General features: G+C 44.0%; 3 protein-coding genes and 1 long non-coding RNA gene across 4 annotated transcripts in view; 1 reads left to right on the top strand and 3 right to left on the bottom strand.

The window, feature by feature from the left end:
* The first annotated feature begins 1,520 nt into the window (after positions 1 to 1,520).
* LOC127599242 (uncharacterized) lies at positions 1,521 to 4,805 on the top strand. Its single transcript, XR_007962078.1, has 2 exons — positions 1,521 to 1,670; positions 4,238 to 4,805. It is a non-coding gene; the product is annotated as an uncharacterized LOC127599242 (long non-coding RNA).
* LOC127599181 (protein S100-P-like) lies at positions 4,206 to 5,579 on the bottom strand. The gene is made up of 2 exons (XM_052062922.1): positions 4,704 to 5,579; positions 4,206 to 4,415 (listed from the first exon to the last, which is right to left on the bottom strand). Exons 1-2 carry the CDS (start codon positions 4,854 to 4,856, stop codon positions 4,278 to 4,280), a joined length of 291 nt encoding a protein of 96 aa, XP_051918882.1. The 5' UTR covers positions 4,857 to 5,579; the 3' UTR covers positions 4,206 to 4,277.
* A 294-nt stretch (positions 5,580 to 5,873) lies between these two features.
* Positions 5,874 to 8,598, bottom strand: LOC127599114 (uncharacterized). Its single transcript, XM_052062806.1, has 4 exons — positions 7,899 to 8,598; positions 7,710 to 7,817; positions 6,371 to 6,471; positions 5,874 to 6,300 (listed from the first exon to the last, which is right to left on the bottom strand). The coding sequence occupies exons 1-4, from the start codon at positions 8,254 to 8,256 to the stop codon at positions 6,235 to 6,237; spliced, it is 633 nt and encodes a 210-aa protein (XP_051918766.1). The 5' UTR covers positions 8,257 to 8,598; the 3' UTR covers positions 5,874 to 6,234.
* A 603-nt stretch (positions 8,599 to 9,201) lies between these two features.
* The window catches only part of plcb3 (phospholipase C, beta 3 (phosphatidylinositol-specific)), a 33,929-nt gene continuing 26,831 nt past the window's right edge, over positions 9,202 to 16,299 (bottom strand). The window contains exons 21-34 of the mRNA XM_052062354.1: positions 16,106 to 16,267; positions 15,927 to 16,026; positions 15,712 to 15,816; positions 14,926 to 15,011; positions 14,727 to 14,850; positions 14,566 to 14,607; positions 14,335 to 14,444; positions 12,258 to 12,367; positions 12,031 to 12,190; positions 11,868 to 11,944; positions 11,696 to 11,785; positions 11,552 to 11,609; positions 11,354 to 11,440; positions 9,202 to 10,338 (exon numbers count right to left, since the gene is read on the bottom strand). Of these exons, the coding sequence (XP_051918314.1) occupies positions 10,021 to 10,338; positions 11,354 to 11,440; positions 11,552 to 11,609; positions 11,696 to 11,785; positions 11,868 to 11,944; positions 12,031 to 12,190; positions 12,258 to 12,367; positions 14,335 to 14,444; positions 14,566 to 14,607; positions 14,727 to 14,850; positions 14,926 to 15,011; positions 15,712 to 15,816; positions 15,927 to 16,026; positions 16,106 to 16,267 (1,629 nt within the window). The 3' untranslated portion in view covers positions 9,202 to 10,020. The remainder of the gene's footprint in view (positions 10,339 to 11,353; positions 11,441 to 11,551; positions 11,610 to 11,695; positions 11,786 to 11,867; positions 11,945 to 12,030; positions 12,191 to 12,257; positions 12,368 to 14,334; positions 14,445 to 14,565; positions 14,608 to 14,726; positions 14,851 to 14,925; positions 15,012 to 15,711; positions 15,817 to 15,926; positions 16,027 to 16,105; positions 16,268 to 16,299) is intronic.

The raw sequence follows: 16,299 nt of genomic DNA, 5'->3' as shown, positions 1-16,299 counted from the left end.
GTCCTTACTTGTATAAATAAAGCTTACAAAAATAAATGAATTTTGCTGCATCCCTACAACAGTGGGGGTGGGGGTTGTGTGTGTTCAGGGAAAATAAATTAAAAGGACTCACTCAAAATCCCAACTCCAGTTAAGCATAACTACCATCACAAAAGGGATATACGTGACGTGTGAACGGTTATTTTGTTTAAAGCACTACAAAAAACAATATAATTTATGGGAAATATTTTTTATTTGAAAACTGGCTCCCCACAGCTTTACTTAAAAGTGTCTTATTTTCATCCTTCTTTCTGATTTTTTTATACAATAGCTCTGGCACAATTGTAGCTTTCTTAAGCACTTTTGTTTCTGGCAAGTGTTGTAAATTCCACAGAGCCATCTGGCGGTTTAGGTTAGGTTTTTTTTGCTGGCGGGGGGGGGGTGACCACTTGGCCAGTCGAGTGGCACACTTCACGTGACCTTTTGGGACACAATTAGTCAAGGCTACATGAATGTCATGTTTCAATTGTCATAGCTGAGAAAAATGATCACCAAGCCATGATCTCTTTGTGGCTAGTTACCAGGGTAACCAGAGTACATATTGACTCGTGCATCTGATTTGCATCTGCATCCGAAGCCCTGGAGCCAAAGGTCAAACACTTAATTGATCAGGAGCAGCGCACACAGATGTGTGATGATGAGGACACGTGGCCTTTGTCAATATCGGCAAGTCCAATGGATAACAATGATTTTTTTTTTTTTTTGGTTATGTAGCACAGCATGTGGAGGGACGTTCACTTTCAAAACATGTGTTCGTTAAAATGGTCTATTTGGAGCAGATGACACAGTTCAAGGGTGCTCAGTAATCCTCTTGGAGGTGTTTTTCAGACGGGGGGGCCAGTCGGTGGTATTCACTGGCCAGGAAAGCAAAACATAAACATGCAATGTTTGAAAAAATGTCTGCTCTTTTTATTTGCATTTTCAATTAAGCAATTGTGACAATTTTTCAGTCTTTCTGTCTATGTTAAAAAAAAATCTACCTAACTTTTTCTCTTCACCTACTGCTACGGCCATGATTTTAATTTATTTGTGCAATGGGCAGCAAATGACTGGACTTTGGACTAAGTTTCTCCAGGAACCGCTGCAATAGAACATACAATGACTCTGCATTAAAAAGTCAATCAATTACGATCCAATCTCCCCAGTGGCTTTTTTATTGAACAAAGCAGTCAGTGATCATTGCTGCTTAGCATCGAAAATCCCCATAACACTTCCCCTTGATGAGAGTACTTCTGACAAAGGCTTAGTTGTTTTATTTCGCAGATCCCCAAGGCAGATTTTTTTTCACAGGGTGTCTGATAAAGTTGAAAGTCTCCCCCCCTGTGATTCCCATGTCTAAGTGGGCCACTCAGTCAAACTTTACTGCTTTTAATTATGTCACAGTCGGTCAAAGCGGGAGGGGATGATTGCGTCACATGGTGCACAGAGTATGCGTTATCAGGACATTCCAGGCACGCGTGTTATCTCAATGCAAAACTTTGCGATCCTTGTGATGAAACCAGCGAAGCAGAGTCGCGTCGATGCATTCACTCACGCCTGCGGCGTTGCCGTGACAATTCAAATTAGAGCCGTTTTGCAAAGTTCTTCGACTGATTGCGGCGGCAAAGCGGTCTGCTGTATGTGGGTTAAAGGTGAGCGGCTTGTGCACTATGAGTGGGGCCTTTGTGCCATCGCTCCAACCTCAGGAACAGTCAAGACTTGACCTGAGAGAGCACTTAAGGTGCTAATTTTCAGAGTCTGGCCCCATACTAACCTGTTACTTTGTTATGGCTGAAAAGTACATATTTCATTGTGGGGTGATCTAAGCTCGTGGTTATGAATTGAGCTCACTTCACAACAAGCAAGTGTATGTAAATTTCCCCAGTGTGGGACGAATAAAGGATATCTTATCTTGTCACATACTGTAGATAGTAAGCATTCTTCAAAAAAAGAGGCTTTAAGCCGTTTGCGACTCCAAGCTGAAATTTGCTGTCAAACTACCGGTAACTTAAAAAAAAATGAATCCTACCTTGTTTATTATGAAGGCAACCACATAGCTTAGCCTTTCAGTCTAACGCTAACTACCACCTGTGCTCCGTTGCTATAACCCTTTAAGCCAGGGGTCTCCAACGTGGTGCCCGCGAGCACCAGGTAGCCCGTGAGGACCACACCAGTAGCCCGCCAGTGCTAGGATTGTGATTTGCTCGTAGAAATTTTGATTTAAAAATGCAAACATGGGCAGCATTATAGATTCTATAGCCACCTATTTAGCTATCTAACTAGCTAGCTACAGTATACATCTAGCTAGCTAATGTTCTAATATTATTAAATGTAATTTGTACAAATGTTATTTTAGACGTGTATCAATTTAGTAGCCCTTCACACAATCAGGACACATGAAGTAGCTCTCACTCTCAAAAAGTTTGGTGACCCCTGCTTTAAGCAATGTACTGAATGAACACAAACATGTCAACAGAAAGTATAACAGTATGGCGAGTCATGTTATTTATCTTCTGCATAGAATGATTTTTTTTAGGAGAGTTGAGACATCTAAATAAACACATCACAACATTTTTTTCTGTAATGGACTATTGGTATTCCTACTCATTTCAATAAACTTGATCTTATGACTTGATGGGACTTCAAATTTGGTTGGGACTCAACTTGACTGGCTTGATTTTGACACTTGAGACCCAATTCTGACTTGCAAATACAATATTTGACTGACTCCGACTCTAATATATTATCACAAAGGCACTGCATCCAGTTTGACGGAATGCTTCCGTAATGGCAAAGTGATAGGAATGTGCGGTATGGCACAAGGCATGCAATCAGCTGGCCAGTCGCAGCAAACAAGTTGAAGGCGAGAGATGCTGTCACAACCACCGCCTACCTGACTGATTTGTTTTGGAAAAAGACAGGACAACCAAAGTGTCACAAGGCAGTCACCAAACAATTGGTTGACAAAAAAATGACACAGAGAGAAAAAGAGACTGGAAGTGTTACAGAAAGGCATATTCCTCTGTTGTGGTCACCCCATTAAGAATGTAATGTATTGAGCGCTCACGGGTTAAGGAAAAAAGGGGTCAGGTTGGCGACCGCACAAGCCGATTAATGGAAGTCATTCGATGCAAAGAGTCTATTTGCCACTAGAGAGCAGCAGAGGCATGCTAAATAAACGTTTGCTAACTCTTGAGCCAAAGTCCATTATTTTACATTAGAAGAATCTCGGGGCACACGACGAAACAAAAAAAACATTTAAAAAAAATATGGTGATATAATGTTGTCTGATTTTACATTCAAATTGAAGAGGAAAGAGTGTTGTTAACAACCGTGTCAAATTTGATTGAGTAAAAAAACATCATCAGTTTTAAATGAAATGAGGCTTGAAAATCGTGAAAAGTCAGACTCCTGACAAAACAACAAACAAATAAACAAAAATCCCTCCTCTTCACTCTTCGGACTTTCTCTGCGTGACGTCTGCGCATTCATGGCCGACAATGAGACGCTCTGAAACAGCCGTGCCAGTAAACGATGTTGGCAGTGCTTTCTACTGTCTTCATTATTAGTTTATTGTTTTATTGCTTATTGTTGTAAATATGATATTTGCTCCATGTAGAGCACTTTGTATACAGCGGTGGTTATTTTAAAGTGCTCTATATGTACAGTTGAGTTTGGTAAGACCTCTTTTGTTTGTGGTTATAGCTGGCTGGCTAACCTAAGCTAGCTCCGGCGAAGGTTGAAATGACACCCAAAACTGTCTGCTAGATAACAGATTTTGTTTTCATCACTGTAAACAAAAACTAAACGAAACAGACAAACAAACAAACGCTTACAGCTATTTTAGCTTGCTAACCTGAGCGGATAACCATGATGCGAATGAAGGTGCTCAAGTACTCTCGGTCTTTGCATGTTCTCATCAAACATCTTCAAACAGGTAAAATGCATGTAGAAACAAATGTCTGAATTCACTTTCTGCTCTTCAATAATCGGAACAAGTGAAGTAAGAATCTTCGTTAGAATCTGTTGCGAGTGTATTGTTTGTTTGGACTTGGCCTCGTCCACCTCTTGCCTCGTTGAGACCAGTGAGCTTTTGTGTGACTTGCGATGCTGACATTTTTACCTTCTACTGTTCAACGACAGAAGGCCCTTCTCTTGTGTGGGTAAAGAAATGACCCGTAACACACTTGTTCAAGCACTAAAACCGGTTTTATTTCAGCGACCTCCACCAGGCCTTGTCAGAGGGCACATCCTGCCACTCACTTCTCAGGACAGGAAGCGTATTTGAAGATGCAGGCGAGGCAGGAAATGGCGACCATGAACTCCGTGAAGTCAACTTCTCCATCTCCATTAAAATCCATTAGAAGCTTTTCCCCGTCTGGGTTTCCCTGAGCTGCCTGTACACACCAAGAACACAAAGTCGAAAAAAAAATATGTCATATATACAGTGTATGTACAATAATAAAAAATACTGTTCAATTACTGAAAAACCTGAGTAACATCCGATTTATCAGAGCATGAACTACTACATGTCATGTTGAACATTTCTAATTGCTGTAACACTCATGCTAATTTCTACGAGCCTGTTTTTGTTGCTTTGCAGTAAATTTTACCATTAAGCTCATGGACGTTTCTTCAGTTCAATTCATATTTGTCTATCCATTTTGCAGTGAAGTGCATGTCACCTTCCAAAGATTGGGCAGCTCTTTCGCCAGCAGGGTCTTGACCTCATTCTTGCTCAGGGTGGCCTTCTTCCCATCGGTGCCGGCGTGTTTGTCAAAGACTTGGTTGAGAGTGAAAATGGTCTTCTCCAGCGGAGTTAAATTTAAGTCACACATTGTGGAAAGGGACGTCAGCGAGTGCCGGCAGGAAGGAATTGCGGGAGATGAGTTGCATGGGGCCTGGTGGAAGCTTGTTTTATACCTTGGTGGGACAAAGGCGCAGGTGGGCAGGGACCAGTTGAGCAACACATCAGGTTATTCCGGTCAAAGTTTGTAATTAGATGTACCATAAACTGGAAATATGACATTGGTCATAATAGGAAGAATGAAACACACGCCCAATGTACATACCGTATCGAACAAAGACCTTCTTTATGGTATTTACTTGTTGCTTAGTTTAAGGAGTGGCCTTTGTATTTCAGGGTGTTGGTATAGTGTGTGTGATATATGAGTGTGTACAAAAGTGAAAAAGGCTTGTTACATGGCACATATCCAAGTGCCTGAGAAAGTAAGGATGGGGACATTTTCCTTCACATTTTTTTTACTTCAAAATTATTATTATTTTTGAACATGAGTGCATAACTCTTTATTTTTAAAGATGGCCCTTTCATTCTTCTGCACAAATAAAAGCTCAAATAAACCAGTTGGTTACAAAGCGAAACTGGTTGAAATGTCGCAGACGTTGTTTCCACTTCCTGTCGCTGACCTGCCATTCACGGCCACATAAAACACACACACACACACACACACACTTTCCGCTCGGTTTCATGGCCCGGAAATTGCATGACAAGAAAACCCGCTCACAGCTGAGACGGTTGTCAATTCACAACTTCTGCTCCTATAACTAATTTGTGTCTGTACGCGTGTGTGTGTGTGTGTATACATATATGTGTGTGTGTGTGTGCATGTGTGTGTGTGCATGTGTGTGCGTGTGCATATGTGTGTGTGCATATGTATGTGTGCATATGCGTGTGTGTGTGCATATGTGTGTGTGCATATGTGTGTGTGTGCATGTGTGTGTGTGTATGTGTGTGTGTGCAAATGTGCGTGTGTGTGTGCATGTGTGTGTGTGTGTGTGTGTGTGCAAATGCGCGTGTGTGTGTGTGTGTGCGTGTGTGCAAATGCGTGTGTGTGTGTGCGCGTGTGTGCAAATGCGTGTGTGCGTGTGATAGCTGGCGCCAAGATTTATTGAGCTTTATTTGACCCTTGGTAGGCATATCCAAGTGTTAAATGTTAAATCCAAGAATTTTTAAAGAACACGGAACATTTAATGCAATTTAATACAAGTTCAAATAGATAAGATATAAGGTAGACAGCAAGCGAGTTAAATTGGTTGGATGGTTAGCTAGATCGATATATTCAAATGGCTCTTTGAGTATTTAAGTTTGCCAACCACTGATTTAGATAAAATACAAGCAGCAAAGGTGAAGCCATGGGGACATTCTCTACATACAATATATGCAGTAGTCATCACCAAATCTTCGGATCTTCGTTTTCAGCCACTTTCCGTCATCTCCACATGCTCAAAGTAATCAACAGATTCGTACACAACCACCTGACACTGAAACACAGATGGAAATCACACATGACATGGCCCTTGACCTTTCACCCCACAGTCTGATTGGACTCACCCACTGGGCCGAGCCTGTGGAGGAGCTGCCGCTGCTGTGTTTATCCATGACGGCGTTGTCCGAGTCCAAGTGGGGGCTTTCGTAAATTACCCGACTGACTCCTTGTCTCACACACACACACGCACACAGAGCAAATTAGTAGCTGTGATAACACCCAAGAAAAACAACAACAACAACAACAAATATGTTTCCAGTGTGTGCAACCTGGTCCGTGGGGCAGTGGACATATGAATGTACATGGAGCTGGTCACAACTTGGCCGCCGAACTCTGTTTTTTTGTTGTTGTTGTTGTTGTTTTTGTCTTGGTGTTTGTTCTCCTTCGTGTGGACCCGTTCAGGACTTTTTTCAGCATCTTGGCCACGACATTCGTCGAAGGAGAAGAATCTCCGCTTGATGGTTGCACCTTCTCGGCAGCACGCGTGTACCAGCACTGACTATGATGGCAGGGAATGTCAAGTATTTGACTGTCGCCGATCGACAGCCCTGGGGTGCTTGTGTTTTCTACGCCTGTAATGGGCAGCATTTTTCACAGCCCCGTTTTGTTCGGCGGAGATGTCGGCGCTGTTGGAGAGCCTGCGTTAGTGCGACTGAATGGATGGCTGGTGGACCTGAGGATGAGGAGAGTGGAGCACTGGCGTGGACCGCAGATGCATATTGGGAATTGAGAGTTGCTGATTGGAATTGAAGCCATTATATTATGTTAACTGTTCTGTAAAGCGCTGTGTTACAGCTGTAGCTGTTGTGAAAGCGCTATATAAATAAAGATGTATTGCTGCACTAATATTTGTCATATTTAGCAGAGGATAAAGAATCTATGTCTGTGAATATTGCGATATTGGTTGTCTACGTGTGCTACTGCATTGTTTGCATTAAGAGATCCTTTGCTTGCAACGTTACAACACAGCCACATCGATCCTATTTGTTATCCTGTCGTTGGTGTTTGTCATATGTCAGCAACAAGCTAAAAGATCATTTCGAGTGACCATAAACTTCAAATGAGAGTGGCCCTAAAAAGCTTGTAGGCTTCTTCTATGAAAAATAATCATTTACTATCCGCCAAACTACTGCTTGTTGTGAAGTGAATTAAGTCTATCAAGTTGAAACAAAACAAAAAAAAAACCATCTGAATCAGGTCATTTGCAACTCAAAGCGCAACTGTAGAAATATGATCGGCTCAATATACTTTTATACTTTGTTATTTTGAACAAAACCATTACTTCAATTTGGCCACACACACCAAAAATTAGTTTTGCTTCCTTGTATTGTTTAAAAAAATAAAATAAAATAAAAGTAACACCGTAACCCCCCAGCCCCCCAATTTATTTTTTCCTTAACTGACCTTTTGTTTGTTTGAGTTTGTAGACGCAGGCGGATGCCAGGAGCAGCAACAAAAACACACAAGCCAAGGAAATCCCGAGTGGAACCCAAAGAGCACTTCTGGACTCTCCTGCAGCATGTAGCATGTGGAAAGCCATTTTTCTGAACAAATATTCAACAAACTCAAGCAAATGTGGCCTTGCTTGCCTACCTCCTTCTGCATTGTCATTTGACCTTTGGCGTGTTACTCTTATGACTGTACCGTTTCCGCTCTTCTCCATCAGAGACGGAATGTCCACAAAGACCCGGCACACGTACGTGGCCGAGTCCGCTTTTGTGATGTTGGTCCATTCTAGGCACACACACTTCTCAGCACTTCTTTGCAGAGTCGGCTGGCAAAATTGGTGTGGGTAGAGGGATTCCGCATGAACGGTTGTGTTGATCAGCCACTTGACTTTGACTCTGGAGAAGTTGCCTGACCAACAGCATCTGATGTTGACCAGCTGACCCTCAAAGACGTCAATGTCAGCACTCTGGCTCACACGCAGACCTGCAGGCATCCAAGACATGATCAGATCGTAGACTTGGAAAAAATAAATACAAATCTGAGTGGAGCGTGGTGCTCATCAATCATGAGGCAGGTTCCACGTCTTCATTTCAAATTTGCTTTGACTTACTCCGTGATGAGAGAGCGCAGTGGGAGGCAAGAAGCAGACAGCTCAGCAGATGCTTCATCTTTCAACACTGAAAACAAGAGTCGCCTCTCCACATCCTCTCGAAAACCCTCCCACGGCTCACACAGACAGTGAGAAAGATGACAACTTAACCTTGTGTACAATTAATCACTTGGGGGTGGCGGAGGGGGGGGGGCGTAAACACAAAATTGGTAGTCAAATGTGAGGTCTCTATAGGGCTGAACAAGTCATTAAATTCAAACCATCATTGCCATGTAAAAAAATGCAATTTTCAAGTCGCAAAGATTACAATTTTGAAAAAAAGGGCTTTACTTTTCATATTCATGTACAAATTTGTATTACTGTTGTAATTTGACTTCTGTTTACAGCACACATACATATTTGCTAGAATTTTCTGAAGTTGCCAGAATGTAATAAGTGTCGTAAAATTCACATAACATGGATGAAGTGTTTTGGAAGTCCACACCTCTAGGTTAAGGAGACTGTAAACTGTCTTTCATATTCATTTGTGGTTCATCTGCCTTCATTTTAGCGTAAAAACCTAAATATGTTCAATAACGCTCATAGTTGGTTATAACAGTTTAATTTATTGCCTTCGTTAAAAAAAAATCTTTGGAGGAGTACCTTTAAAAAAATCGCATTTTAAATTGCAACCGCATTATTGAGGGGGAATAAAATCCATTTTCCCCCCCTAAATCGTTGAGCCATAATCAATAATACAATTCATATGACGAATTTTGGTATGGTGATATTTAAGTGGAGGTCAGTTCCTGCTCTCAGAGTGCTGAGGAAAAAAAACACACCCACGGACGCAGGAGATGTTGTTAAAATGCCATTTAAATAAAAGGTAAGAGTCGACAAAGAACATATTTGTGAGAGGAAACATTCAGACAGACAGGCAGCCGGTGCTTTCAGAGTGAGGAAGATCAGGAGAGAGCAGACGAAAAAAACAAACTGTCAACTCTCCCGAACTCCCACTCCAGCACTTGTAGTCAGTAGTAAAATTCACATAAACAACATAAGCACAGGGACTATTTACAACGAGTGCCATCGATCAACCCCTTCAATTCCATAGGAAAATATTTTGGCGGAAAGAAAGAAAGGAGGGCGGGGATTTGCGGTTATAACAAAAGAAAACATTGATAAATTAAAGTACCGTTATATTTGTGCAACACAATTTGCTTAAAAAAAACAACCAAGAATGGTAGTGTCGTAAAATGGCCTTCTTCAGAAGAGATGACTGCACAGTGCAACGCGGAGAAACTGTTGGGGCTGTAGCACCACACGCTGGCCGACTACCGCCATTACAGCTACAAATTCGTAAAGCGGTTCCAATTGCGGGCATGAAGGATTCCTGGGATTTTTTTTTCTCACTCTACAGTACCACAAGTCGTAAAAAGTGAAACGGGACAGCAAATCTTAATCACTCAGTGGTTACCAGGAAAATCAAGCAATCGTAAAAGTAGGAGCATGTTTTTGCTATTCATGATTTTGATATGTCCGCTGATAAAAAGTAAAAAATAACAGAGCTCTATGGACAAGAACCTAAAAAAAAAAAAAAAGAATATCATTAGTACATAATCTACTTACTATCCCGCATTAAAATCATTACAGCCCCCATTTGTACAAACAACAACTTCAAGTGAAGGACATTTCCAACTCAGAATGGACGGGCGTGGAGGAGGAGGACATGGAGCCGTCCAAAGGAGGCGTGATGGTGCCCCTGTTTTTGTTCCACTTGCTGCGCTGAGGCGTCGACGGGTTGCTGGGCGTGGAGCAGTTGGAGGGCGGCCCCGAACCGGAGCCCGAGCCCGGGCTGCTGTTGTTGGACACGGGCGAGCAAAGGGCGTTATTGCTCAGACCTTTGTTTTGGAGCTCCAGCTGCAAGTGTTGGCAGATTTCTTCTGGGAGCTGCTGATACTCGTCCTCCAGGTTCCTATCCAGCTCGACCTGAAGCTGCACAGCGACAAGGGGCAAAAATAAATACGAAAAAAAAACCTCAACAAATACTTCTATATTTGACAGCAATAATTTTTTTTAATTAAGTATATTTCCGGGCGGCCCGGTAGTCCAGTGGTTAGCACGTCGGCTTCACAGTGCAGAGGTACCGGGTTCGATTCCAGCTCCGGCCTCCCTGTGTGGAGTTTGCATGTTCTCCCTGGGCCTGCGTGGGTTTTCTCCGGGTGCTCCTGTTTCCTCCCACATTCCAAAAACATGCGTGGCAGGCTGATTGAACACTCTAAATTGTCCCTAGGTGTGAGTGTGAGCGTGGATGGTTGTTCGTCTCTGTGTGCCCTGCAATTGGCTGGCAACCGATTCAGGGTGTCCCCCGCCTACTGCCCGAAGACGGCTGGGATAGGCTCCAGCACCCCCCGCGACCCTGGTGAGGATCAAGCGGCTCAGTAGATGAATGAATGAATGAATAAATAATGATGCGGCGGCCCGGTAGTCCAGTGGTTAGCACGTCGGCATCGCAGTGCAGAGGTACCGGGTTCGATTCCAGCTCCGGCCTCCCTGTGTGGAGTTTGCATGTTCTCCCCGGGCCTGCGTGGGTTTTCTCCGGGTGCTCCGGTTTCCTCCCACATTCCAAAAACATGCCTGGCAGGCTGATTGGACGCTCTAAATTGTCCCTAGGTGTGAGTGTGAGTGCGAATGGTTGTTCGTCTCTGTGTGCCCTGCGATTGGCTGGCCACCGATTCAGGGTGTCCCCTGCCTACTGCCCGGAGACGGCTGGGATGGGCTCCAGCACCCCCCGCGACCCGAGTGAGGATCAAGCGGTTCGGAAGATGAATGAATGAATGAAAGTATATTTCCTAGTCGTAGCTTTTTTTATTATAAGAAAAGCAGTCGAATAAGTACTTGTACTACAATCTTTTTTTTAAATATCAACTATCTGTACTTCTACTCAAGTACATTGTGAGCACTTGTGCTGCCTCTACTTTGCACATTTTCCTAAGCGATCGTCGCTCACCGCCGGCAGCTCCTCGTCGATGTGCTGCAGCACCTCTCGTTGCCTGAGCTTCAGCTTCTCCAGCCTCTTCTTCTGAGCCTCCTCCAGCTGCGGCGGAGGGAAAACGCGTACGGGAAAGTCGGCTCAGGGATTAAAAAGGCTTCAATCAATAAATAAATGCACACACATCCAAATATCGTTTTATTCAAGTGGGCTCACCCTGTGTATTAAGCTGACAGATTCATTAATGTGTTTCCGGTTGATGTCATTCAGCTCTCTGCGGATTCGAGGGAAGAAGAAAACCATTGGAGTCAAAATGAAAGAATGAATGACAAACGCATGAATATATGAGTAACCAGTTACATCTCAGCCTTGTCTTTGTCCCGGCTCTTTGCTTCACTGATGCTGTTCTGCCGTTTCCTATCCAGGATTTTCTGCAGGTCTTTCCTCTCCCTGTGAGCAGAAAAATCAAAACGCTGAAAGGAAAGTTGTAACGCCGGTCCCGAATCCCTCACCGACGGGGGCCCACGCGTACCTCTCGCAAATCTCCCTGAGCTTCTTGAGTTGAGCTGCTTGGCATTCATGCGCCGTTTCCTTCAACTTCTGGAAAGACTGAAAAGAGCACAAAGCGGGTGAGCGACACTCGCAGGTGAGCGACCGGTCAACTTTGGGCGAAAGGGATTCCCCCCCCCTCGCACCTCCTGCAGGTACACTTGCTGTTTCTCCCTCTCCAGCAAGTGCAGCTGCTGCCGCAGCTTCAGTAGTTCCTGCATCTGCCATTCCCTGAGCTGGACCGTCTTTTTCTCGTGCTCCTGATCCAGGGCCGAGAGCTCTCGCTGCACCGGCTCTTGGGGCTCGCTGAACAAGGAGGACAACACACGAGGAAGCATCCTGTTGCTTCTACGCCACTCTTACAGAGTCTTACTTCTTTTTGACGCTGCGTTTTAGGTGTTTCTCCATCTGACTCCGCCTCCTTTGCACATCAGAATCCAGCTGAGTACTTCGAGTCTTCTGCTCTTTACTCAGATTCCACACCTAACACACACACGCACACACAAAGTACAGTGTTACAAAGTACATGGACTGTACAATGGTTCCATCTTTATGAAATATGAGATTTTACTTTGAAAATGCGATACCAGAAGTTGCGTGTTACAGACTCTCCGTACGCTTTACGCAGAAGCGGCATTTGCCGTCCATGTTGCGGACTTCTTCCTGCCCCGTTCCTTGTTGTTTTGCCCAAGACGAGTGACTATTCGTTAGTTAGTTAAGATCATAAGTTTGTTGAAGCATCACATTTTTGACTGGAAGGGTTATTTATCCCTGGGAGAAGATTGCATTTGGTTGAAAGCAGGCCCAGGTACTATTTTGCTTTTTCCGTCGTGATTAAACGTTGGGCTCAGCAAAGCTATCTTTGTCGTAAATGGCGTATGTTGTATTTCTGAACTTTTAGTTCTACGGTGCAATAAACATATGTAAAAGGAACTCGAGTCTCACAATCAATCAACGGGCGGCAGTTTTACATACTCTAAACCAGGCATATCCAAAGTCCGGCCCGGGGGCCAAATCCGGCCCGCGGTCGAATTTCATCCGGCCCTCGGCCCCTGTCATAAAATCAGTGCCGTCTGGCCCGCAGGTTGGGCGCAATGGAACACGTGTTGCATTGACTGAGGTCTCGTAGACTGGTGAGTGATGTTTCATAGAGTACTGCTTCCCTCTAGTGGTTAAATGAGTAATAGCATTCACTAAATGAGTAATAGCATTTAGACACTAGAGGGCAGTAGCACTCTACGAGCCATCACTCCGTGTTTATATTGACTGATATGTCATATTTCAAATGATCCTTGCAGTTGTGGATATGTGTATTGCTTGTTCATTTCCCCGTTATTCGAGTCAAAGGTTTTGTGACTATTGAAAAGTCATGGTGATACATTTTATGTTTCAAATCAATCAATTTGCACTCAGGAGACTTCTGTTTAAGAAAAAGTCAAGTGAATAAGCAGTTGCATGTGATATACCCGTTTCAAATGAACCAAAAGAGATTCTTAAGATTGTTGAAATTAAAATAAAACTGGAAATGTGAAACAGACTGGCTTACTAAAATTTGTTGAACAATATTGTTGGTCAATGTAAAGAATGTCAGCCAAGGTCGGCCCGCCCCAACATTTTACCACATAAAATCTGGCCCCCTTGGCAAAAAGTTTGGACACCCCTGCTCTAAACATATCATTTTAAATTTTATTGCTTGTTACATTCATGTAATCCTTCAATGTTAAGTGAGAATCTATTTTAAAAAATTTTGTTTCCAACATCTCTGCAGTCCCCAAGTTTCAAAGACACTATATATAGTTTTCGCCATAAATCCATTTCTTTCAGCATTTTTTTTCCAAAATCTATTGAAAAGGAGGCCACAATATCCATCCATCCATCCATCTTCCGAGCCGCTTGATCCTCACTAGGGTCGCGGTGGGTGGTGGAGCCTATCCCAGCTGTCTCCGGGCAGTAGGCGGGGGACACCCTGAATCGGTTGCCAGCCAATCGCAGGGCACACAGAGACGAACAACCATCCACGCTCACACTCACACCTAGGGACAATTTAGAGTGTTCAATCAGCCTGCCATGCATATTTTTGGAATGTGGGAGGAAACCGGAGCACCCGGAGAAAACCCACGCAGGCCCGGGGAGAACATGCAAACTCCACACAGGGAGGCCGGAGCTGGAATCGAACCCGGTACCTCTGCACTGTGAAGCCGACGTGCTCACCACTGGACTACCGGGCCGTCCAGGCCACAATATATAAATGCCAAAACAAGTGTGTCAAGGACCCAACACTAAACAGAGTTGAATTGTAACTTCATTCATTTCCTGTTTCTGCATCTCTTCAAATAAATCGATTGGACAAACCAGACCATACACAGTTCTCAATTAGTCACATTTTTCATATTGTACAACGCAGTGCTATTCTTCTACCGCCACATTTAACTTAAAATGCGTGCACGTACCTTCTTCAGATGTTTCTTTCGTAACTCTTTGAGGTCTTTGCTCTGCTTCTTAATGAGCTTCAAGTAGTTCTTGGTCTGCTTCAGCTCTTCTATCGACTGCGCCTGCACGTCTGAGAGATGTCAGCAAAAGTGAATATCGGCCATTCATTTAAGGGGTGGGGATGGACAAACGCGCAACTGAATGGAGAGACAGACACGCGTGTCGAAAGTGATGGGGCGGCATGGTGTTACCTGCTAGAACAGTAGCGATGAGGTCTTCCTTTTGGATTTGCACTACGCAAACGCGCACAAAGGAAGGAGGGAGAAGCAGACGTGTGAAATGGAGGATGGGGAAGCAAATCGCGCGGGGGCAAAAAAGCGAAAATTTTCAAACTTTTTGCACCCGTCGCTACCTGGCTGGATGATATCGGGACATTCGTCGGGTCGGCAAGGAGCGAGGAAGGGCGATGTGACGCGCCCTTGGATGACTTCGCACTCCCTCTTGGCCTCGCCTTCTCCGGGCTGGTTGGGGAAATGCTATGGAGGAGCCAGTGGACATGTAAGTGAAAGTGCCTAAAACTGCCAAAATAAGCGAAGCAATCATGCGGGCACCTCATAGTTCTCCTCCAGGAGCACAGCCAGTTGTGTCTCTCTTCTGCGCGGGTGATTCATGGGATCGGTCAGGGCCTCGGCGTACTCTGAAGACACAAATTCAAATGAAAATTGAAATATTTGGGCTTTTAGGACTGTGTTGTCCACTGGGGCGCAATGATTTTGAAAAATAATTTCCAGTAGGCATAATCTCCCATGAATAAGGGCAATTTTTTGCCCCCCGACCTCCAAAAATAAAAATCCAAAAGTGTCCCCCCCCCCCCCGTATTGTTAACGTACCTCGGGAGGGTATGGAATATACGTTTTCTATACTGTATGTGTACCGGTTAAGTGGACTTTTCCTGACATCGCTAACTGTAATTACTTTTTACAGCCACTAGATGGTGGTAATACGCTGTCTGTTCTGAAGACCTGACAAATTTTAGGGCCGTATGTGTTTGCAAGGCAGCATCAGGCTAACGCTAACGCTTTATTACATTGTGAATTTCTCACACACAAACAAACACACACACACAAGGTAACTCAATGTGCTTCAAATAATTAAAAGTTACTGAAAAAATTGCTTACTAAAATGACTAAATGAGGATAAAGTGCTCAAAGAAAAAATAGAGAAAACAGGATTTTAAAAAGAACCTTAATAATAGATATGGGTCACTTATGGGGGGGGGCGTATCATAAAATAGGGCACATTTATTCGGTGAAAATTACAGCAATTGCTATCTGCCCACCCATCAATATAGCAATTGCGAATTAATGTGAACATTATTTCTTTCAAGGTCTTCTCACCCTGGAGTTCATTGGGAATGTAGTCCTGGGCCTCGGTGTAGAGCAACAACGAGGGCAGCAGGAGGGGCTGGTTCAACTCGTTCTTGAGGTTGATGTAGTGGTAACCTAAACGGAAAACACAATTGAATTTTAAGCTTCAAGTTCATGCGATACTGTTCTTAGGTGCCCCCCTCCACCCTCACCCCGAACCCACACCACCACCCCTGCGCACTGACCTGGTCTAATGGCCGAAACGGGGAGAATGCGATGTCCGATGAACTTGCCGTTCTCTTCGAACACGGCAATCCTCAAGGACGCCAGCGTTGGGAGGACCACCTGGCGAGTGAGGTTTTCGTTTGAGGAGGCGAGCAGAACTAAACAATACGGACAAACATTGGGGAAAAGGATTGCTCACCTTATTAAAGACAAAAGCGTCATCATCCCAAATAGGATCCAGCGAGTTGCCGTTGGAGTTTTTAGTCCGATATTTCCGTTTCGTATCTGCGGGAAGTCCAAATATGTCCACTTCCACATACACGCCGACCTTTTTATCGCTCAGGAACTGGCCTGATATCACCTGACGGGTGTTGGGAGCACACGTTGTGTTTA

This window comes from Hippocampus zosterae, chromosome 1, assembly GCF_025434085.1.
Source record: "Hippocampus zosterae strain Florida chromosome 1, ASM2543408v3, whole genome shotgun sequence".
Lineage (NCBI taxonomy): Eukaryota > Metazoa > Chordata > Actinopteri > Syngnathiformes > Syngnathidae > Hippocampus > Hippocampus zosterae.
Note: the sequence above shows the minus strand (reverse complement) of the source record. Positions and strands in the feature narration are given on the sequence as shown.

Coding starts and splice junctions, on each gene's coding strand:
- LOC127599181 (XM_052062922.1), bottom strand. CDS start 4,856: ATGTGTGACTTAAATTTAACTCCGCTGGAGAAGACCATTTTCACTCTC. Junction 4,416..4,703: donor AGCTGCCCAATCTTTGGAAG/GTGACATGCACT, acceptor TGGTGTGTACAG/GCAGCTCAGGGAAACCCAGA.
- LOC127599114 (XM_052062806.1), bottom strand. CDS start 8,256: ATGTCTTGGATGCCTGCAGGTCTGCGTGTGAGCCAGAGTGCTGACATT. Junction 7,818..7,898: donor AAATGACAATGCAGAAGGAG/GTAGGCAAGCAA, acceptor TACATGCTGCAG/GAGAGTCCAGAAGTGCTCTT. Junction 6,301..6,370: donor CCACAGGCTCGGCCCAGTGG/GTGAGTCCAATC, acceptor TCTGTGTTTCAG/TGTCAGGTGGTTGTGTACGA.